A 24,469-nucleotide genomic window follows, 5' to 3' on the forward strand; every position below is an offset into this window, starting at 1 on the left:
TAGGACAGGAAGACTTGAGGAGAGACCTCGGCAGGTTGGACAGGAAGACTTGAGGAGAGACCTCGGCAGGTAGGACGGGAAGACTCAAGAAGAGACCTCGGCAGATGGGGCAGGAAGACTCGAGGAGAGACCTCGGCAGGTAGGACAGGAAGACTCGAGAAGAGACCTCGGCAGGTAGGACGGGAAGACTCGAGAAGAGACCTCGGCAAATGGGGCAGGAAGACTCGAGGAGAGACCTCGGCAGATGGGGCAGGAAGACTCGAGGAGAGACCTCGGCAGGTAGGACAGGAAGACTCGAGGAGAAACCTGGGCAGGTGGGGCAGGAAGTCTCGAGGAGAGACCTCGGCAGGTAGGACAGGAAGACTCGAGGAGAGACCTCGGCAGGTTGGACAGGAAGACTCGAGGAGAGACCTCGGCAGGTAGGACAGGAAGACTCGAGGAGAGGCCTCAGCAGGTTAGACAGGAAGACTCGAGGAGAAACCTTGGCAGGTGGGGATTGAAGACTCAAGGAGAAACCTTGGCAGGTGTGGCAGGAAGTCTCGAGGAGAGGCCTCAGCAGGCAGGACAGGAAGACTCGAGGAGAAACCTGGGCAGGTGGGGCAGGAAGTCTCGAGGAGAGACCTCGGCAGGTAGGACAGGAAGACTCGAGGAGAAACCTGGGCAGGTGGGGCAGGAAGTCTCGAGGACAGACCTCGGCAGGTAGGACAGGAAGACTCGAGGAGAGACCTCAGCAGGTTGGACAGGAAGACTCGAGGAGAGACCTCGGCAGGTAGGACAGGAAGACTCGAGAAGAGACCTCGGCAGATGGGGCAGGAAGACTCGAGGAGAGACCTCGGCAGGTAGGACAGGAAAACTCGAGAAGAGACCTCGGCAGATGGGGCAGGAAGACTCGAGAAGAGACCTCGGCAGATGGGGCAGCAAGACTCGAGGAGACACCTCGGCAGATGGGGCAGGAAAACTCGAGGAGAGACCTCGGCAGGTAGGGCAGGAAGTCTCGAGAAGAGACCTCGGCAGGTAGGACAGGAAGTCTTGAGGAGAGGCCTCAGCAGGTTGGACAGGAAGACTCGAGGAGAGACCTCGGCAGATGGGGCAGGAAGACTCAAGGAGAGACCTCGGCAGGTAGGACAGGAAGACTCGAGGAGAAACCTGGGCAGGTGGGGCAGGAAGTCTCGAGGAAAGACCTCGGCAGGTAGGACAGGAAGACTCGAGGAGAGACCTCGGCAGGTTGGACAGGAAGACTCGAGGAGAGACCTCGGCAGGTAGGACAGGAAGACTCGAGAAGAGACCTCGGCAGATGGGGCAGGAAGACTCGAGGAGAGACCTCGGCAGGTAGGACAGGAAGACTCGAGAAGAGACCTCGGCAGATGGGGCAGGAAGACTCGAGAAGAGACCTCGGCAGATGGGGCAGGAAGACTCAAGGAGAGACCTCGGCAGATGGGGCAGGAAAACTCGAGGAGAGACCTCGGCAGATTGGGCAGGAAAACTTGAGGAGAGACCTCGGCAGGTAGGGCAGGAAGTCTCGAGAAGAGACCTCGGCAGGTAGGACAGGAAGTCTTGAGGAGAGGCCTCAGCAGGTTGGACAGGAAGACTCGAGGAGAGACCTCGGCAGATGGGGCAGGAAGACTCGAGGAGAGACCTCGGCAGATGGGGCAGGAAGACTCGAGGAGAGACCTCGGCAGGTAGGACAGGAAGACTCGAGAAGAGACCTCGGCAGATGGGGCAGGAAGACTCGAGGAGAGACCTCGGCAGGCAGGACAGGAAAACTCGAGGAGAGACCTCGGCAGGTAGGACAGGAAGTCTCGAGGAGAGGCCTCAGCAGGTTGGACAGGAAGACTCGAGGAGAGGCCTCAGCAGATGGGGCAGGAAGACTCGAGGAGAGACCTCGGCAGATGGGGCAGGAAGACTCGAGGAGAGACCTCAGCAGGTAGGACAGGAAGACTCGAGGAGAGACCTCAGCAGATGGGGCAGGGAGTCTCGAGGAGAGACCTCGGCAGGTTGGACAGGAAGTCTCGAGGAGAGACCTCGGCAGGGAGGACAGGAAGACTCAAGGAGAGACCTTGGCAGGTAGGACAGGAAGTCTCGAGGAGAGACCTCGGCAGGTAGGACAGGAAGACTCGAGGAGAGACCTCAGCAGGTAGGACAGGAAGACTCGACGAGAGACCTCGGCAGGTAGGACAGGAAGACTCGAGGAGAGACCTCAGCAGGTAGGACAGGAAGACTCGAAAAGAGACCTTGGCAGATGGGGCAGGAAGACTTGAGGAGAGACCTCGGTAGGTAGGACAGGAAGACTCGAGAAGAGTCCTCAGCAGGTAGGACAGGAAGTCTCGAGGAGAGGCCTCAGCAGGTTGGACAGGAAGACTCGAGGAGAAACCTTGGCAGGTGGGGATTGAAGACTCGAGGAGAAACCTTGGCAGGTGGGGCAGGAAGTCTCGAGGAGAGACCTCGGCAGGTAGGACAGGAAGACTCAAGAAGAGACCTTGGCAGATGGAGCAGGAAGACTCAAGGAGAGACCCCGGCAGGTAGGACAGGAAGTCTCGAGAAGAGACCTCGGCAGGTAGGACAGGAAGTCTTGAGGAGAGGCCTCAGCAGGTTGGACAGGAAGACACGAGGAGAGACCTCGGCAGATGGGGCAGGAAGACTCGAGGAGAGACCTCGGCAGATGGGGCAGGAAGACTCGAGGAGAGACCTCGGCAGGTAGGACAGGAAGACTCGAGAAGAGACCTTGGCAGATGGAGCAGGAAGACTCAAGGAGAGACCCCGGCAGGTAGGACAGGAAGTCTCGAGAAGAGACCTCGGCAGGTAGGACAGGAAGTCTCGAGGAGAGGCCTCAGCAGGTTGGACAGGAAGACTCGAGGAGAGACCTCGGCCGGTAGGACAGGAAGACTCGAGAAGAGACCTCGGCAGATGGGGCAGGAAAACTCAAGGAGAGACCCCGGCAGGTAGGACAGGAAGTCTCGAGGAGAGGCCTCAGCAGGCAGGACAGGAAGACTCGAGGAGAAACCTGGGCAGGTGGGGCAGGAAGTCTCGAGGAGAGACCTCGGCAGGTAGGACAGGAAGACTCGAGGAGAAACCTGGGCAGGTGGGGCAGGAAGTCTCGAGGAGAGACCTCGGCAGGTAGGACAGGAAGACTCGAGGAGAGACCTCAGCAGGTAGGACAGGAAGACTCGAGGAGAGACCTCGGCAGGTAGGACAGGAAGACTCGAGGAGAGACCTCAGCAGGTAGGACAGGAAGACTCGAAAAGAGACCTTGGCAGATGGGGCAGGAAGACTGAGGAGAGACCTCGGTAGGTAGGACAGGAAGACTCGAGAAGAGTCCTCAGCAGGTAGGACAGGAAGTCTCGAGGAGAGGCCTCAGTAGGTTGGACAGGAAGACTCGAGGAGAAACCTTGGCAGGTGGGGATTGAAGACTCGAGGAGAAACCTTGGCAGGTGGGGCAGGAAGTCTCGAGGAGAGACCTCGGCAGGTAGGACAGGAAGACTCAAGAAGAGACCTTGGCAGATGGAGCAGGAAGACTCAAGGAGAGACCCCGGCAGGTAGGACAGGAAGTCTCGAGAAGAGACCTCGGCAGGTAGGACAGGAAGTCTCGAGGAGAGGCCTCAGCAGGTTAGGCAGGAAGACTCGAGGAGAGACCTCGGCAGGTAGGACAGGAAGACTCGAGAAGAGACCTCGGCAGATGGGGCAGGAAAACTCAAGGAGAGACCCCGGCAGGTAGGACAGGAAGTCTCGAGGAGAGGCCTCAGCAGGCAGGACAGGAAGACTAGGACAGGAAGACTCGAGAGAGAAACCTTGGCAGGTGGGGCAGGAATCTCAAGGAGAGACCTCGGCAGGTAGGACAGGAAGACTCGAGGAGAAACCTGGGCAGGTGGGGCAGGAACTCAGGAGAGACCTCGGCAGGTAGGGAAGTCTCGAGGAAGACCTCGGCAGGTCAGGAAGACTCGAGGAGAGACCTCGGCAGATGGGGCAGGAAGACTCGAGGAGAGACCTCGGCAGGTAGGACAGGAAGACTCGAGGAGAGACCTCGGCAGATGGGGCAGGAAGACTCGAGGAGAGACCTCGGCAGATGGGGCAGGAAGACTCGAGGAGAGACCTCGGCAGATGGGTCAGGAAAACTCGAGGAGAGACCCCGGCAGGTAGGGCAGGAAGTCTCGACAAGAGACCTCGGCAGGTAGGACAGGAAGTCTTGAGGAGAGGCCTCAGCAGGTTGGACAGGAAGACTCGAGGAGAGACCTCGGCAGATGGGGCAGGAAGACTCGAGGAGAGACCTCGGCAGGTAGGACAGGAAGACTCGAGGAGAAACCTGGGCAGGTGGGGCAGGAAGTCTCGAGGAAAGACCTCGGCAGGTAGGACAGGAAGACTCGAGGAGAGACCTCGGCAGGTTGGACAGGAAGACTCGAGGAGAGACCTCGGCAGGTAGGACAGGAAGACTCGAGAAGAGACCTCGGCAGATGGGGCAGGAAGACTCGAGGAGAGACCTCGGCAGGTAGGACAGGAAGACTCGAGAAGAGACCTCGGCAGATGGGGCAGGAAGACTCGAGGAGAGACCTCGGCAGATGGGGCAGGAAGACTCGAGGAGAGACCTCGGCAGATGGGGCAGGAAAACTCGAGGAGAGACCTCGGCAGATTGGGCAGGAAAACTTGAGGAGAGACCTCGGCAGGTAGGGCAGGAAGTCTCGAGAAGAGACCTCGGCAGGTAGGACAGGAAGTCTTGAGGAGAGGCCTCAGCAGGTTGGACAGGAAGACTCGAGGAGAGACCTCGGCAGATGGGGCAGGAAGACTCGAGGAGAGACCTCGGCAGGTAGGACAGGAAGACTCGAGAAGAGACCTCGGCAGATGGGGCAGGAAGACTCGAGGAGAGGCCTCAGCAGGCAGGACAGGAAAACTCGAGGAGAGACCTCGGCAGGTAGGACAGGAAGTCTCGAGGAGAGGCCTCAGCAGGTTGGACAGGAAGACTCGAGGAGAGGCCTCAGCAGATGGGGCAGGAAGACTCGAGGAGAGACCTCGGCAGATGGGGTAGGAAGTCTCGAGAAGAGGCCTCAGCAGGCAGGACAGGAAGACTCGAGAAGAGACCTCGGTAGATGGGGCAGGAAAACTCGAGGAGAGACCTTGGCAGGTAGGACAGGAAGTCTCGAGGAGAGGCCTCAGCAGGCAGGACAGGAAGACTCGAGGAGAAACCTTGGCAGGTGGGGAAGGAAGTCTCGAGAAGAGACCTCGGCAGGTAGGACAGGAAGACTTGAGGAGAGACCTCGGCAGGTAGGACAGGAAGACTTGAGGAGAGACCTCGGCAGGTAGGACGGGAAGACTCAAGAAGAGACCTCGGCAGATGGGGCAGGAAGACTCGAGGAGAGACCTCGGCAGGTAGGACAGGAAGACTCGAGAAGAGACCTCGGCAGGTAGGACGGGAAGACTCGAGAAGAGACCTCGGCAAATGGGGCAGGAAGACTCGAGGAGAGACCTCGGCAGATGGGGCAGGAAGACTCGAGGAGAGACCTCGGCAGGTAGGACAGGAAGACTCGAGGAGAAACCTGGGCAGGTGGGGCAGGAAGTCTCGAGGAGAGACCTCGGCAGGTAGGACAGGAAGACTCGAGGAGAGACCTCGGCAGGTTGGACAGGAAGACTCGAGGAGAGACCTCGGCAGGTAGGACAGGAAGACTCGAGGAGAGGCCTCAGCAGGTTAGACAGGAAGACTCGAGGAGAAACCTTGGCAGGTGGGGATTGAAGACTCGAGGAGAGACCTCGGCAGGTAGAACAGGAAGTCTCGAGGAGAGGCCTCAGCAGGTTGGACAGGAAGACTCGAGGAGAGGCCTCAGCAGATGGGGCAGGAAGACTCGAGGAGAGACCTCGGCAGATGGGGCAGGAAGACTCGAGGAGAGACCTCGGCAGGTAGGACAGGAAGACTCGAGGAGAGGCCTCAGCAGGCAGGACAGGCGGACTCAGAAAAAGTTCAAGAGAGCCAAAGTCTTGAGGAAGGGTCAGCCAAGCAAAGCCAAAGCCAAATGAGAGTCTGAGATGAGCCACGGGCACAGGCTGGAGGAGGGAACACAAGGCTTCAAGGAAACGGGAATTGCAAGGACTTGCACAGTCACAGCATGGTGAAGAGAACAAGGATACTGGCAGATGGAAGGAGAAAGCAAGTCCCAGCATTGCTGAGAAAATTGTGATTGCTCTGTTCTAAAGCCTGATAATAGGAATATGAAATATTGGAGATGTTTCATTCCATGGGATCAAGAGAGCAAACTTCAGTAGAAACGATGATTATCGGGAGGAGGTGATAGAACAAGTGAAACTGTTCCATCTCTCCTCACTGACCCCGAGTCCAGATCCCGAGCACGGACCCATCCTCCCTGGACTACCTGTACTTTCCCACTGCTGGCTGAGAACTCCGCGGAGCTGGGAACACCTCTGTACCAGAGGTTCCTGGTGTATGGAATAGTAAACTCATAGCAGGGAACACTGAGTTCCCATTTCTGCAACACAGCAGAGACAGATGGTGGGGATGAGTGTGCACTGGAGAAATAAAGTGGGGGGGCCTACCAGGCACTGAAAATCTGCAACAGGTTCAACCGGCCTGAGCCTCAAATTGTAGGCTCAAGTGAACTGCAAACTAAAACTGTACAAGCTGTAGGCTAACATGAACTAGAGTGAACTCACGTCTGTTTACTAGCCGAGCGATAGCTTCATAAAACTCCAGGATAGGAGCTTCCTATTGTGGACATCAGATAAACAAGGAACTGCACACAACTCACATTGAGCCTCAGTAGTGAAGGCTGACACCACAGACGGCTTACCTCACTCTATGTACACACTGCGTAGGCCGGGTAGAGATAGTGGAGCAAAAGGTAGATAAGGAACGGCGCAAGAATAATGACAGAGCATTCATTCTAGCTCACGTAACTCCCGTTTTTATCAGCTTGTAATAAGGAGACAGTTTGTTCTGAAGGTGAGGCTCAGACTGTGTGTGAATTCTTTCTGTCCACACTGGAAGCTGGGACCGCCACCCACCCCATCCACCATGGTGAGACAGCAATCACGGACCATGAATGACTGGATAAGCTGCTCTTAACCAGAAGTGGCAGGGTTGGAGTCATGGAAACATAGAAAACCTACAGCATAATACAGGCCCTTCGGCCCACAAAGCTGTGCCAAACATGTCCTTACCTGAGAAATTACCTAGGGTTACCCATAGCCCTCTATTTTTCTGAGCTCCAAATACCTATCCAGGAGTCTCTTAAAAGACCCTATTGTATCCATCTCCACCACTGTTGCCAGCAGCCCATTCCATGCACTCACCACTCTCTGCATAAAAAACTTACCCCAATATCTGTTTTGTACCTACTTCCAAGCACATTAAAACTGTGCCCTCTCGTGCTAGCAATTTCATCCCTGGGAAAAAGCCTCTGACTATCCACATGATCAATGCCTCTCATCATCTTTCCACCTTTACAAGTTACATCTCATCCTTCATCGTTCCAAGGAGAAAAGGCCGAGTTCACTCAACCTATTCTCATAAGGCATGCTCCCCAATCCAGGCAACATCCTTGTAAATCTCCTCTGCACCCTTTCTATGGTTTCCATGTCCTTCCTGTAGTGAGGCGAAAAGAACTGAGCACAGTACTCCAAGTGGGGTTTGACCAGGTCCCTACATAGCTGCAACATTACCTCTCGGCCTCCTAAACTCAATCCCACGATTGATGAAGGCCAATGCACCAAATGCTTTCTTAACCACAGAGTCAACCTGCACAGCAGCTTTGAGTGTCCTATGGACTCGGACCCCAAGATCCCTCTGATCTTCCACACTGCCAAGATTCTTACCATTAATACTATATTCTGTCAAAATATTTGACCTACCAAAATGAACCACCTCACACTTATCTGAGTTGAACTCCATCTGCCACTTCTCAGCCTATCAATGTCCTACTGTAACCTCTGACAGCCCTCCACACTGTCCACAACACCTCCAACCTTTGTGTCATCAGCAAATTTACTAACCCATCCCTCCATTTCTTCATCCAGGTCATTTATAAAAATTATGAAGAGTAGAGGTCCCAGAACAGATCCCTGAGGCACTCCACTGGTGACCGACCTCCATGCAGAATATGACCCGTCTACAACCACTCTTTGCTTTCTGTGGGCAAGCCAATTCTGGATCCACAAAGCAATTTCCTCTTGGATCCCATGCCTCCTTACTTTCTCAATAAGCCTTGCATGGGGTACTTTGTCAAATGCCTTGCTGAAATCCATAACACTACATCTACTGCTCTACCATTACTGTGTTTGGTCACATCCTCAAAAAAATTCAATCAAGCTCATAAGGCACAACCTGCCTTTCACAAAGTATTGCTGACTATTCCTAATCATACAATACCTCTCCAAACGTTCAAAAATCCTGCCTCTCAGGATCTTCTCCATCAACTTACCAACCACTAAAGTAAGACCTACTGCTCTATAATTTCCTGGGCTATCTCTACTCCCTTTCTTGAATAATGGAACAACATCCGCAACCCTCCAATCCTCCGGAACCTCTCCAGTCCCCACTGATGATGCAAAGATCATCGCCAGAGGCTCAGCAATCTCCTCCCTTGCCTTCCACAGTAGCCTGGGGGACATCTTGTCTGGTCCCAGTGACTTATCCAACTTGATGCTTTCCAAAAGCTCCTGCACATCCTCTTTCTTAATATCTAAGCTCTTAAGCTTTTCAGTCCGCTGTAAGTCATCCCTCCAATCGCCAAGATCCTTTTCCGCAGTGAATACTGAAGCAAAGTACTCATTAAGTACCTCTGCTGTCTCCTCCAGTTCCATACACACTTTTCCACTGTCACACTTGATTGGTCCTATTTTCTCACGTCTTATCCTCTTGCTCTTCACATACTTGTAGAATGCCTTGGGGTTTTCCTTAATCCTGCTCGCCAAGGCCTTCTCATGGTCCCTTCTAGCTCTCCTAATTTTTTTCTTGAGCTCCTTACTGCTAGCCTTATAAACTTCTAGATTTCTATCATTACCTAGCTTTTTGAACCTTTCGTAAGCTCTTCTTTTCTTCTTGACTAGATTTACAACAGCCTTTGTACACCATGGTTCCTGTACCCTACCATCCTTTCCCTGTCTCATTGGAACGTATCTATGCAGAACTCCATGCAAATATCCCCTGAACATTTGCCACATTTCTTCCGTAGATTTCTCTGATAACATCTGTTTCCAATTTATGCATCCAAGTTCCTGCCTGATAGCCTCATATTTCCCCTTATTCCAATTAAACGCTTTCCTAACTTGCCTGTTCCTATCCCTCTCCAATGCTATGGTAAAGGAGATAGAATTGTGATCACTATCTCCAAAATGCTCTCCCACTGAGAGATCTGATACCTGACCAGGTTCATTTCCCAATACCAGATCAAGTACAGCCTCTCCTCTAGTAGGCTTATCTACATATTGTGTCAAGAAACCTTCCTGAACACACCTAACAAACTCCACCCCATCTAAACTCCTCGCTCTAGGGGCATGCCAATCAACATTTGAGAAGTTAAAATCTCCCACCACAACAACCCTGTTATTGTTACACCTTTGCAGAATCTGTCTCCCTATCTGCTCCTTGATGTCCCTGTTACTATTGGGTGGTCTATAAAAAACAGCCAGTGGAGTTACTGACCCCTTCCTGTTCCTAACTTCCACCCACAGAGACTCAGTAGACAATCCCTCCATGACTTCCTCCTTTTCTGCAGCCATGACACTATCTCTGATCAGCAATACCACGCCCCCATCTCTTTTGCCTCCCTCCCTGTCCTTTCTGAAACATCTAAAACCCGGCACTTTAAGTAACCATTTCTGTCCCTGAGCCATCCAATGTAATGGCCACAACATCATAGCTCCAAGTGCTGATCTATGCTCTAAGCTCATCCACTTTGTTCATAATACTCTTTGCATTAAAATAAACACATCTCAAACCATCGGTCTGAGTGCGTCCTTTCTCTATCACCTGCCTATTCCCCCTCTCGCACTGTCTCCAAGCTTTCTCTATTTGTGAGCCAACTGCCTCTTCCTCCGTCTCTTCAGTTTGGTTCCCAGCCCCCAGCAATCCTAGTTTAAACTCTCCCCAACAGCCTTTGCAAACCTCCCCACCAGGATATTGGTCCCCCTGGGATTCATGTGCAACCCGTCCTTTTTGTACAGGTCACTCCTGGCCCAAAAGGGGTCCCAATGATCCAGAAATTTGAATCCCTGCCCCCTGCACGTCACTCTATTCCTATACTCACTGTCACGTGGCACAGGCTGTAATCCCGAGATGACTACCTACGTGGTCCTGCTTCTCAATTTCCTTCCTAACTTCCTGTAGTCTGCTTTCAGGATCTCCTCCCTTTTCCTGCCTATGTCATTGGTACCAATATGTACCATGACCTCTGGCTGTTCACCTTCCCACTTCAGGATATTATGGATACGATCAGAAACATCCCGGACCCTGGCACCTGGGAGGCAAACTACCATCTGTGCTTCTTTCCTGCATCCACAGAATTGCCTGTCTGACCCCCTAACTATCAAGTCCCCTATTACTGCTGCCTTCTTCCTTTCCCTACCCTTCTGAGCCACAGGGCCAGACTCTGCGCCAGAGGCGTGGCCTCTGTTGCTTCCCCCGGTCCTGCAGAAACTGGAGGTTCCACACCCCCAACTCCCCGGGGTAGAAAGGCAACATCCCAGGGCGCAACACCACCTCAACAGCCGAGGAGAGGCCCCACGGTGAAACATTGCCCCGGTCAGGAACGGCTTCCTGTTTACACTGACACAGGAAGAACAACCACAACTGAGTCCAACCACTCCATCCAAAGCCATTCAACCCCCCTCCCCCCCAGAACTAAACCCAGAAGGCAGCACCCACTGTCTGTGCACCACCTTCAGCACCCAGGGGTGAGGTAGAGTAATGGAGGGGGAGGGGTAAGTTAGAACGATAGAGGGAGGGGAGAGGGTGAGATGGAGGGATGGAGGTAGGGGAGGGGTGGCGGAGGGATGGAGGGAGGGGAGGGGTGAGGTGGAGGGATGGAGGGAGGGGAGGGATAGAGAGAGGGGGGTGAGGTGGAGGGATGGAGGGGTGAGGTGGAGGGATGGAGGGAGGGGAAGGTGAGGTGGAGGGATGGAGGGAGGGGAGGGGTGAGGTGGAGGGATGGAGGGAGGGGAAGGTGAGGTGGAGGGATGGAGGGAGGGGAGGGGTAGAGAGAGGGGAGGGGTGAGTTGGAGGGATGGAGGGAGGAGAGGGGTGAGGTGGAGGGATGGAGGGAGGGGAAGGTGAGGTGGAGGGATGGAGGGGGGGAGGGGTGGAGGGAGGGGAGGGGTAGAGAGAGGGGGGTGAGGTGGAGGTTGAGGGGGCAGTGAGTGGGAGGGGAGGTGGGGTGTGTTCTGGTCCACCTGTGAGAGACCCCGATGACAGACCCTACCTGCACCATCTGTCGGAGAGCCTGTGGCCGCAGCCCGACCACGAGGCACGTGTCGAGCAGTCGGTGGCTGTGCAGCCGGGCGCCAGCATCTCCTGCCACCAGCTCACTCGCCTCTGTCATCCTCCGGAATGTCTGTGCCGTAGCTGGAGACAGGAAGGGAGACCGATCAGTGTTCACCCTGACCCAGAGTGACCCCAACCACCTCTCCGGGTCAGTCCTGGGCTGTGGGTCCCAGCACCCCACCACCTCAGGATGCCAGTTAGAAAGTTGGACAGTACCACGATGCTCACATGGTAGAGGACAGACAGGACGTCTCTACAATGGGTCGTCAAAACTGTCCAACACATCACCCGCACCAGACTATCCACCATCAAATGCATACTGTTTATACAGAAAGGTGCCAGAAGGGGCCAGTAACATCATGAAGGATCCCACCCACCCTGCTCATGGACTGTCTGTCCCACTCCCATCAGGGAGGAGGCTATGTAGCATCGACACCAGGACCACCAGATTCAAAAACAGTCACTTTCCCCAAGCAGTGAGGCTGATCAACACCTCCACCCACTAACCCTCCCCTTCACACCCCCGAGCACCACTACTTTATCACCTCCTGTCAGTCGCCTTATGTACAGTCTGGTGTCACATTATGGACATACAATCAATTTATACAGCTTTCTTATGTATTTATATTTATTGTTTTTTTAAAATTATTATTGTGTTCATTATTGGTGGTGTTTTTATGCTGCTTTGGATCCGGAGTGACAATGGTTTTGTTTTCCTTTACACTTGTGTACTGGAAATGACATTAAACAATCTCAAATCTGGAATTCAGGCTGATCTCATGTCACCCCATCCTCGCTGTCTCGTCAGAAACAAGAGAGATTTTGCAGATGCTGGAAATCCAGAGCAACACGCACACAATGTTGGAGGAGCTCAGCAGGCCAGGCGGCAGCTATGGAAAAGAGTACAGTCGACATTTCGGTCCGAGACCCCTCGGCAGCCCTGCATTAGCCCTGGGTTGGGCTGGGAGTCACTCCCCACAGGAGGCTGCAACAGGCCGGAGGTTGCTCTCAGTGGATGAAGGCCCCACACAAGGACTGAGTTCGAGCTGTCGCTCTCCTCGGTGCTGATGAAAGATGTTTTCAAAATTCCAAGACATATGTGATTATTAGTCTGGACTGTGTTTTCTTCCTTGTTGCCGACTGGGGGATTGGTGATATGTAATGAAGGAGGGTTTGGGTGTTTGATATTATTGTTGCTGTTTTTTTTTGCTTGGGAGGGGCTTGGGGGATAGGGGTGCGATGGCGATGTTTCAGCTGCTGTGTCCGGCTCTGGCTGGGCCATCTGTTTTAGTGTAAGGAAGAGGTTGGGGGGTCTGGGGTTTTGTTTCTTTTTCTTTTTCGTGGGGGGGGGCTTCAATGACTTCCATGGTTTTTCTGTATTCTATGGCTATCTGTAGAAGATGAATCTCAGAGTGGTATTCTGCGCACATACTTTGATAATAAAATGAAGCTTTGAACCTGTGAAGTTTGCGGACAATTCAACAATAGTTAGAGGGGCAGGTAGTATTGAGGAAGGAGAGAGGCTACAGAAGGATTTAGACAGATTAGCAGAATGGGCAAAGAAGTGACAGATAGAATATATTGTACAGAAGAGAATGGTTATGCACTTAACGAGGGGTGATTGATAAGTTCGTGGCCTAAGGTAGAAGGAGTCAATTTTAGAAAACCTAACACATTTATTTTTCAACTTAGTCCCCTCCTACATTTACACACTTAGTCCAGCGGTCGTGGAGCATACGGATCTTGGACCTCCAGAAAGCCTCCACGGCAGGGGTGATTGATAAGTTTGTGGCCTAAGGTAGAAGGAGATGAGTTAATAACTTTAAACTTTCTGCATTTTCACTCAAAGAGTTGAACTGCATGTGCATGTAACGAGAGCTGTATAACTCATCTCCTTCTACCTTAGGCCACGAACTTACCAATCACCCATCTGTGGGCACTTTCTGGAGGTCCAAGATCCGTATGCTCCACGACCCGCTGGACTAAGTGTGTAAATGTAGGAGGGGACTATGTTGAAAAATAAATGTGCTAGGTTTTCTAAATTTTACTCCTTCTAACTTAGGCCATGAACTTATCAATGGCCCTCGTCGGTAGAAGAAACAAAGGCGTGGACTATTTTCCAAATGAGAAGTGAATTCAGAAATCGGAGGTGCAGAGGGATTTGGGAGTCCTCATGCAATAGTCCCTAAAGGTTAACTTGCAGGTTAGTCAGTGGTGAGAAAGACAAATGTGATTATAACATTCATTTCGAGAGTATGAGAATACCACAGCAAGGATACAGCGCTCAAACTTTATAAGGCATTGGTCAGGCCACACTCGGAGTATTATGAGCAGTTTTGGGTCCTCATCGAAGAAAGGATTTGCTAGCATTGGAAAGGGTTTAGAGGAGGTTCACAAGAATGATCCAAGGAATGAAGAGGTTAACATATGAGGAGTGCTTGATGGCTCAGGGCCTGTACTTGCTGGAATTTAGAAGAATGGGGGGGGCAGAAATCTCATTGAATCTTTGAAATCTAGTGAATATCCTAAGGCCAAGATAGAGTAGATGTGGAGAGGATGTTTCCAGTGGTGGGTGAGTCTAGGACCAGAGGGAACAGCCTCAGAATAGAGGGTCGTCCATTTAGAACAGAGATCAGGAGGAATTTCTTTACCCAGAGAGTGCTGAATTGCCACAGATGGCTGAGGACGCTAAGTCATTGAGTACATCTAAAGCAGAGGTTAATAGGTTCTTAATTAATCGTGGTGTCAAAGGTTACGGGGAGGAAGTGGGAGAATGGGGTTGACAGGGATAATAAAAGGGGGAAATGCCTAATTCTGGTCTGTTGAACACTGGGGCCAGGATGGCAAGGATTAACACTTTAGGTTTTGGCTGGTTATTCCTGACACTTCCTGTTCCCACTTCAGAGACTGTGGCTGTGACCACTTCCCCTCCACTCTCACAGAGTGTAACCCTATCTCCCAGCACGAGCCAAGCCTGGTTCAGGGAGTGGCCTGTGAGCTGGGACGTGTGTGTGTGTGTGTGTGTGTGTGAGAGAGTGAGTGTGAGAGTGTGAGTGTGTGTGTATGTACAGCAATGAACAGTGATCTGCAGTCCCATAGCAGAGGCATGGCAGCGTTTCAAAATTCTGCAGCGCTTCCTTCCTCGGTCCCCAGTGGTAATCAGACACCTGACAGGAGGAGGAACTTCCAGAGCATCTGTATCCTTAGTGACTAGCACCTCACAGCCTCGCACAAGACACATGCAGCCAGAATTAACAAGCAGATGATTCGTTAGTCTTCAGTCAAACGGATTTTCAGTTCAGTGATATTGGCCGACAGCAGTGGATATTGCCAAGGCCGCGGGCCCAGACAATGTCCCAGTTCTGCCACTGAAGGCATGCAACAGAACCAGCTGTGCCTCCAGCCAAGGTGTTCCCGTACAGGTACGTAGAGCTTAGGAAAATAGAGGGCTATGGGTAACCCGAGGTAATGTCTAAAGTAAGTACGTGTTCAGCACAGCTTTGTGGGCCGAAGGGCCTGTATCGTGCTGTAGGTTTTCTATGTATCTACCTGACAAAGGTGGAAAATTGCACATGTACATCCTGCTCACTGACACAGGACCAATCCTCGCAACCATCAGGCTCTTGAACCAGAGGGGATAACTTCACTGACCCCAACACTGAACCTATGCGCTCTTCACCTCACATCCTCAATATTAATTGCTTATTTATTTATTATCATTTTGTTCATTTCCTTGTATCTACTGTGAATGCCCCAAGAAAAAGAATTTTGAGGTCTTATATGCTGATTATAAGCACTTTGCTAATAAAATTACTTTGAACCTTTGAACTCTGAATCCAATCTGGCTAATCACTAGCAGTCCCAAACAGTGTGCTCTCCATCAGAGGAGGGTGATGGGAGCTGACAGCAATGGTTTCACTCAATAATGCTCACCTTAACTACTCAGATCCATTTTCATTCTCTCTCTGACTCTCCCTCCGCCCCCCCCCCCCATCTTCACTGGTAATCTGGTCACCCATGACCAGTTTGGGCTCCCAAGCCTTCGTCCAAACACGGACCGACAGATTGAACTCTGGACATTAGGAGAGCGTGACTCAGTGGAGGGAATAAAGCATGCATGTTTCGGGCCGAGACACTTCATCCGCACTCACAATAAACAAACAAACAGTGCAGGAAAGCAACAGTGAGGTAATGTTCATTGTCCATTCAGAAATCGGATGGCAGAGGGGAAGAAGCTGTTTCTGAATTGTTGAGTGCGTGTCTTCACAGGTTTCTGTAGCACCATTGAGGAGAGGGCATGTCCTGGGTGGAAAGGCTACGTAGTGATGGATGCCAGCTTCTCGAGCCAGCTTTTGAAGATGTCCTCGATGATCATAGAGTCTTAGAGAAATACAGCACAGAAGCAGGCCTTTTGGCCCACCTAGCCCATCCCAAAGCCATTTAAATTACCTACTCCCAATGGAAACATAGTCCTCCATACCCCTACCATCCACGTACTACCCAAACTTCTCTTAAACGTTGAAATCGAGCTCACATGCACCACTTGTGCTGGCATCTCATTCCACACTCTCACAACCCTCTGAGTGAAGAAGTTTCTCCTCATGTCCCCTTAAACTTCTTACCTTTCACTCTCAACCCATGACCTCTGGTTGTAGTCCCACCCAACCTCAGTGAAAAATGCCTGCTTTCATTTACCTTATCTATACCCCTCATAATTTTGTATACCGCTATCAAATTTCCTCTCAATCTTCCACATTCTAAAGAATACAGTCCTAACTATTTCAATCTTTCCTTATAACTCAGGTCCATTTGACCCGGCAACATTCTTGTAATTTTTTTCTGCACTCTTTCAACCTTATTTACGTCTTTCCTGTAGGTAGGTGCGACCAAAACTGCACACGATACTCCAAATTAGGCCTCACCAACGTCTTATACAACTTCAACATAACAGCCCATCTCCTGTACTCAATACATTGATTTATGAAAGCCAATGTGCCAAAAGCTTTCTTTACTACCCTATTTACCTGTGACAGCACTTTCAATGAAATATGGACCTGTATTCCAAGATCCCTTTGTTCTACCACACTCCTCAGTGCCCTTCTGTCACTGCATAAGACCTACCCTGCTTGGTCCTACTAAGGCGCAACACCTCACACTTGTCAGCATTAAATTCCATCTGCCATTTTTCCAGCTGGTCCAGATCCCTCTGCAAGCCATGATAGTCTTCCTCGCTGGTCCAGATTCCTCTGCAAGCCATGATAGTCTTCCTCGCTGGTCCAGATCCCTCTGCAAGGCATGATAGCCTTCCTCGCTATCCAGTCTTGGTGGGGGGGGGGGTGGACTGCCCATGATGAAGCTGGCTGAGTCTACAACCCTCTACATCCTCCTGCGATTCTGTGTTTTGGAGGCTCCCTTGTAAGGACCGCAGACCATAGAACCATAGAACCATAGAACATTACAGCACAGAAACAGGCCTTTTGGTCCTTCTTGGCTGTGCCGAACCATTTTCTGCCTAGTCCCACTGACCTGCACCTGGACCATATCCCTCCATATCCCTCTCATCCATGTACCTGTCCAAGTTTTTCTTAAATGTTAAAAGTGAGCCCGCATTTACCACTTTATCTGGCAGTTCATTCCACACTCCCACCACTCTCTGTGTGAAGAAGCCCCCCCTAATGTTCCCTTTAAACTTTCCCCCCCTCACCCTTAACCCATGTCCTCTGGTTCTTTTCTCCCCTTGCCTCAGTGGAAAAAGCCTGCTTGCATTCACTCTATCTATACCCATCATAATTTTATATACCTCTATCAAATCTCTCCTCATTCTTCTACGCTCCAGGGAATAAAGTCCTAACCTATTCAACCTTTCTCTGTAACTGAGTTTCTCAAGTCCTGGCAACATCCTTGTAAACCTTCTCTACACTCTTTTAACCTTATTAATATCCTTCCTGTAATTTGGTGACCAAAACTGAACACAATACTCCAAATTTGGCCTCACCAATGTCTTATACAACCTCACCATAACATTCCAAATCTAATACTCAATACTTTGACTTATAAAGGCCAATGTACCAAAAGCTCTCTTTACGACCCTATCTACCTGTGACGCCACTTCTAGGGAATTTTGTATCTGTATTCCCAGATCCCTCTGGTCTATTGCACTCCTCAGTGCCTTACCATTTACCCTATATGTTCTACCTTGGTTTGTCCTTCCAAAGTGCAATATCACACACTTGTCTGTATTAAACTCCATCTGCCATTTTTCAGCCCATTTTTCCAGCTGGTCCAAATCCCTCTGCAAGCTTACCAGTGGAACATTGACTCCTGGTGTGGGGAGGGGAGCATGAAGCACTCTACCAACCACCACAGGAGTGACACTGGTACTCATTGACCCCAGGCAAGAGGTGCCACAGGAGTGACACTGGTACTCATTGACCCCGGGCAAGAGGTGCCACAGGAGTGACACTGGTACTCAGAGACCCCGGGCAAGAGGTGCCACAGGAGTGACACTGGTACTCAGAGACCCCGGGCAAGAGGTGCCACAGGACTGACACTGGTACTCATTGACCCCAGGCAAGAGGTGCCACAGGACTGACACTGGTACTCATTGACCCCGGGCAAGAGGTGCCACAGGAGTGACACTGGTACTCAGAGACCCTGGGCAAGAGGTGCCACAGGAGTGACACTGGCACTCAGAGACCCCGGGCAAGAGGTGCCACAGGACTGACACTGGTACTCATTGACCCCAGGCAAGAGGTGCCACAGGACTGACACTGGTACTCATTGACCCCGGGCAAGAGGTGCCACAGGAGTGACACTGGTACTCAGAGACCCTGGGCAAGAGGTGCCACAGGACTGACACTGGTACTCAGAGACCCCGGGCAAGAGGTGCCACAGGACTGACACTGGTACTCAGAGACCCCGGGCAAGAGGTGCCACAGGACTGACACAGGTTCTCAGAGACCCCGGGCAAGAGGTGCCACAGGACTGACACTGGTACTCATTGACCCCAGGCAAGAGGTGCCACAGGAGTGACACTGGTACTCAGAGACCCCGGGCAAGAGGTGCCACAGGACTGACACTGGTACTCATTGACCCCAGGCAAGAGGTGCCACAGGACTGACACTGGTACTCATTGACCCCGGGCAAGAGGTGCCACAGGACTGACACTGGTACTCATTGACCCCGGGCAAGAGGTGCCACAGGAGTGACACTGGTACTCATTGACCCCGGACAGGAGGTGCCACAGGACTGACACTGGTACTCATTGACCCCGGGCAAGAGGTGCCACAGGAGTGACACTGGTACTCAGAGACCCTGGGCAAGAGGTGCCACAGGACTGACACTGGTACTCATTGACCCCGGACAAGAGGTGCCACAGGAGTGACACTGGTACTCAGAGACCCCGGGCAAGAGGTGCCACAGGACTGACACTGGTACTCATTGACCCCGGGCAAGAGGTGCCACAGGAGTGACACTGGTACTCAGAGACCCTGGGCAAGAGGTGCCACAGGACTGACACTGGTACTCAGAGACCCCGGGAAAGAGGTCTCCACCTCTCAGGGGGTCTCTCCCAGGACCCACCCACCAGCTGTGAAGAGCTGGTCCTCTGATTGGTCAGCTCCATCCAGCAATGCAGACCATTGGCAGGAGAATTGGCTGGTGCCAGAGTGAGGATCTGAGGGCACAGTGCAACCCCAGACATGGAATGAAGATTGGACCTTAACCCGAAGATGGTCTTATTGTGTGCGAGGGTCACTGACAAAACAGGCTTATGGTGCGATGCCTGTCGGTGAATCTAGGACCAAAGGACACAGCTTCAGAATAGAGGGATGACCATTTATAATGGAGATGAGGAGGAATTTCTTTAGCCAGAGGGTGGTGAATCTGTGGAATTCATTGCCTGGGGAGGGCCAATTCACTAAAGTGGATGATGTTAGGTCTTTAATTAGTTATGGTGTCAAAGGTTACAGAGAGAAGGCAGGAGAATGGGGTTGAGGGGGAAAATAAATCAGCAGGTCAGGCAGCATCTGTGGAGATGAATAAAGCTGAGACAGGAAGGGAGCATCAGGAAGGGGGCAGAAACCAGAATACGAGAGTTGGTGAGGGTGGGGGTGGTGGGAGCTCGGCCATGGACTACCAAGGCTCCTGCAAAAGGAAGAAGGTTAGACGTGGGGCTAGCAACCACATCAAATAAAATCTCAGAGCTACAGGAACACCACGGGTCTCATTCCCGGGAGAGGAAGGATCTCCGAAGATGGGCTACACCTGGGAATAATGTGAATGACTGGCCCAGGACAGAGGACTCTGGCGAGCCACTCTCTGCAGCCTGTGCCCCAGTAGGATGATGGGCTTCAGAAGGGGGTGAGGGGGAAGGAGTACACGCTGCACGTACCGGATTACTGAGTTTTTGCTTTGGTTTGTGTGGTCCTCTAATCCAAATCATTGACACTAATTGTGAGAAGGAGGAGTGGCTCTGATTCCTGGTCCTTGTCTCCCATCTCGAAAACACCCCATTACCCCTCCTGTTTCCCATCTGTGAGCCCATCAGGTGGCCTGGGAGACATTTTGCCCCAAGACTCACGTGCTTGTGTTGAACAACACTTTGTGTGGCACACTTCTGCAAATCTAAAGGTCCCACATCCACTGCAATCCCCCATCCTTTCTGCACATGACAGCCTTCAAAGACTCTGATAGACCTGTCAAATGCGATTTCTCGGTGATAAATTCAGTCGACTGCACCCTGTACGTTACTACATTCTTATCACTAGTTAAATCTCTACCCCTCAGCACTGTCATGCTCTGTGACCTGTAGCTCCCCAGTCTCTCTTTCCTTTCCCAGTCAGTTTACATTTGCCTCCTCGTGCAGTTGTTCCAGAATCCAGGGAATCTGGAAAGTGTCAACTAGGCATCTGGCATCTCCACAGCTATCCTTCAAAGACCCGGACACAAGCCACGGGTCCTGGCAATTCACCACCTTTCAACCCCTCTTCATTTCTCCAGTGAGGATGACAGGTGACTTAACAGAGGTGCACGAATGATGAAAGGTATAGATTGGGTTAACTCCGCCATAGACGGTTGGCTGCAAATGGAGGATGGTTGGGAAAGGGGCTAGCAACCCTATCCCATAAAATTCCAGAGCTACAGAAACACCAACGCAAGCTCCAGGGACCTCATCACTGGGAGGAGAAGGATATGAAGTCACAGGGTCTATCAACCTTCCATCGACCCAGGACACAGGACTCTGGTGAGCTGTCAGTGGTCTATGTCCCAACAGGGGTCAAAGAAGCACAGAGACATAGACTATAGCACAGAAATCTGATCTTTGACCCACCTAATCTGTACTGAACCATCAATCTGCCTCGTCCCATCAACATGCACTTCAGCCATAACCATCCATACTCCTTCCATCACGTACCTATCCAAATTTATCCTCACTGTTGAAATTACCCCTGCATCCAGCACGCGCTGGCAGCTCCTTCCACACTCTCACCAATCTCTGAGTGAGGAAGTTTCCCCTCATGTTCCCCTTAAACATTTCACCTTTCACTCTTAACCCATGATCTCTAGTTGCAGTCTCACCCAAACTTAGTGGAAAAAGCCTGCTTGCATTTACCTTATCTATATCCCTCAATTTTGTATACCTCTATCAAATCTCTTCTCTATCTTCTACATTCCAGGGATAAAGTCCTAACCTATTCAACCTTTTCCTATAAGTCAGGTCTTCAAGTCCTGGCAACATCCTTGTAAACTTCCTCTGTACTCTTTCAACTTTGTTCACATCTTTCCTGTAAGTAGGTGACCAAAACTGCACACGATACTCCAAGCTAGGCCTCACTAATGTCTTATACAATTTCAACATAACATCCCATCTCCTGCACTCAATATGTTGGTCTGTGAAGGCCAATGTGCCAAAAACTTTCTTTATGAACCTATCTACTTGTGGCACCACTTTCAATGAAATATGTATCTATATTCCCAGGCCCCTCTATTCTACCACACTCCTCGGTGCCCTGCAAGTCACTATACAAGATCGACCTGGGTTGGTCCAACCAAACTCCAACACTTGCACTTGTTTGCATTTAATTCCATCTGTCATTTTTCAGCCTATCTCACCAGCTGGTCTAGATCCCTCTTCAAGCCATGATAGTCTTCCTTGCTGTCCACTGTACCCCCAGTCCTGGTATCATCAGCAAAACTGCTGATCTGGTAAACTGCATTACCATCCAGATCGTTAATATCGATGACAAACAACGGACCCAACACTGATCCCTGTGGCACACCACCAGTCACAGGCTTCCAGTCAGAGAGGCAACCGTCTATTACCACTGCCTGGCTTCTCATACAAAGCTAATGTCCAATCCAATTTAGTACCTTATCTTGAATGCCAAGTGACTAAATCTCCTTGACCAAGCTCCCATACAGAACCTTCTCAAATGCCTTACTAAAGTCCATGTAGACAACATCCACTGCCTTGCCTTCATCCACTTTCTTGGTAACTTCCTCAAAAAACTCTGTAAGATGGATGGATACGACTTGCGCACACAGAGCCATGTTGACTATCTCTAATCAGTCCACGTCTATCCAAATACTTATATATTCAGTCCCCTAGAACAAGGGTCCCCGCCCTTTTTAGCACCGCAGACTGGTTTAATATTGACGATATCCTTGTGGACTGGCCGACCGGGGGGCGGGGTGTTCAAGTTCAATAGTGTGTGACAGGGAATGAAGAAAGGTGCAGCTGACTCATATCGCCAAATCATATCGTTTCCTCACGGCCGGTAGCACATGCTTTGTGGCCTGGTGGTTGAAGACCACTGCTTAGAATACCTTCCAATAACTTTCCCACTACTGATGTCAGGCTTATCAGTCTATAATTTCCTGGCCTTTTCTTAGAGCCCTTCTTAAACAACAGAACAACATTAGCTAGCACTTCAGCCTTGGCTAAAGATGATTTAAATATCGCTGCTCGGGTCCTTGCAGTTTATGTACTGCCTCCCACAGGGTCCAAGGGAACAATTTTTCAGGCTCTGGGGATTTCTCCACCCTAATTTGCCTCAAGACAGCAAACATCTCCTCCTCTGTAATCTGTACAGACTCCATGAAGTCTACGTAACTACATAACTTGAAACTTTCAAGACAGATTTGACAATTTTTTTCCTATACAGCTCTTTGACAGTATAGGGACCCAGTCGATATGTATATGTCGATATATCCCAGTTCAGATCACCTACTGTCATAACTTTTTGTTTCTTGCAACAGTCTGTGATGTCTCTATAAATTTGTTCCTCTCAATCTTGCAGACTATTGGGTGGTCTGTAATATATCCCCAATGACATAGTCATACCTTTCTTATAGCTCAGTTCCACCCATAAACCCTGACTAGACGGGTTCCCCAGTCTGACCTGACGGAGCACTGCAGTGACATTTTCCCTGATTAGTAACGCAACATACCATACAGGAAACTTGTCCTTGCCGACAGAACCTCCCGTCTGTTCCCAAACCAACAAATCCCCAATCACCTCTTCTCCCCCCTTCCCTTCTGAGCCACAAGAATGGGCTTGAGAAGAAGATAGATTGAACAGATAGGCAGAGACCTTTTCAAAGGCCAGGAATGGCTAATATGAAAGGGCATCATTTTAATGTGATTGTGGGAGGGGGTGTGAGAGGTAGGTTTTTTTACACAGCGACTTTTGGGTGCATGGAATGCGCTGCCAGGTACGGTAGAAGAGGCAGATACATTAGGGACATTTAAGAGGCTCTTAGACAGGCCCATGGATGACAGAAAAATGGTGGTCTATGTGGGAGAGATGGGTTAGATTGATCTTACAGCTTGGCACATCGTGGTGCAGACGGCCTATACTGTGCTGTTCTGTGTTCCAAAGCTACTTCCCTTCCATTTCTGAATGGACCACGAACCCGTGAATACCTCAGTATTCCTCTTTTTCCAATGTTTGTTTACTGGTGATAGAAAAGTGGAGGTCTATGTGGGAGGCAAGGGTTAAATTGATCATCGAGGAGGTTAAATGGTCAGCACAGATTTGTGGGCTGAAAGGCTTGTACTGTGCTACATTCTGTGTTCTGTCTTTAAACTGAGGGTTAATTCCTGTCACCTCCTCGTTCACTGACATTATCTCATTTACAGGAAGTTGGTGCCTTAGGTGAAAACAGATACAGTGTTTCTTTCATTTCCATGTTCCCTGATACATTCCATTTTGTTTCTGTCTATAAGTGACCCACATTAAACTTCTACCAGATATTTTAGAAGCTGGTCTTCCAACTCTTTCTTTTCAATGCTTCAGTGAATTGTGAAGTTGTGCTGCTGTCTCTCCCAGCACTCAACACCACATCCTTTGACTTAATACAGTCCTTAACTTCACTCATTCGCCAAGTCTGCATCACCTTTCCTGTAGTGGGTTTGTGCTGCAGGCACACACAGTTGTCACAGACAGCAATTCTTTAAATGCAACCCAAAGCCTGCCAGCCTTCATACCTTGTCATGCCAACTCCTAATCCAGCACAACTAGTCCATGTTTCACAGCTTTCCTTGTTTGAACTAAATAACTTTTCAGTCTTAATCTAAAATTCTATCCATTATAACTTGACTTCTCCAAAGGCTCCTGAACAACAACAGCATTAATTAATGCTTTCTCACTGAACAATGCTACATGCCTGTCCCTTAGGTGACCCCATTTGAACTGTCTGGTGTGGGAATTCCGAGGCATCTGACTGCAAACCCCTACAAAGGATTGCGAGGTTTGCTGAGAGGGTCCTCGGGCTGGATGGTGCACTGACAACTATCTAGTCCTGAAACCCAGTAAAATTAAGGAAATGGTAGTGGACTTTAGCAAACAACCCTGGAAACAAGAGGCCAGTCGATAGAGCGTGTTGGAGAATACATGTACCTTGGCACAATTAGAGGGAACAAAATCACCTTTAAGACCAATGGTGGGTTGATGCTCTCCAAGTACCAACATGGCTATTTTTCCTTCAGAAGAT

At 50.7% G+C, this 24,469-nt stretch overlaps 1 protein-coding gene across 1 annotated transcript in view; it reads right to left on the bottom strand.

Annotated features, from left to right (window-relative positions):
* The window catches only part of LOC134342635 (DENN domain-containing protein 3-like), a 182,460-nt gene that overhangs the window by 129,487 nt on the left and 28,504 nt on the right, over nt 1–24,469 (bottom strand). The window contains exon 2 of the mRNA XM_063040994.1: nt 11,412–11,554. Within this exon, the coding sequence (XP_062897064.1) occupies nt 11,412–11,554 (143 nt within the window). The remainder of the gene's footprint in view (nt 1–11,411; nt 11,555–24,469) is intronic.

Source organism: Mobula hypostoma, chromosome 2, assembly GCF_963921235.1.
Source record: "Mobula hypostoma chromosome 2, sMobHyp1.1, whole genome shotgun sequence".
NCBI classification, from domain to species: Eukaryota; Metazoa; Chordata; class Chondrichthyes; order Myliobatiformes; family Myliobatidae; genus Mobula; species Mobula hypostoma.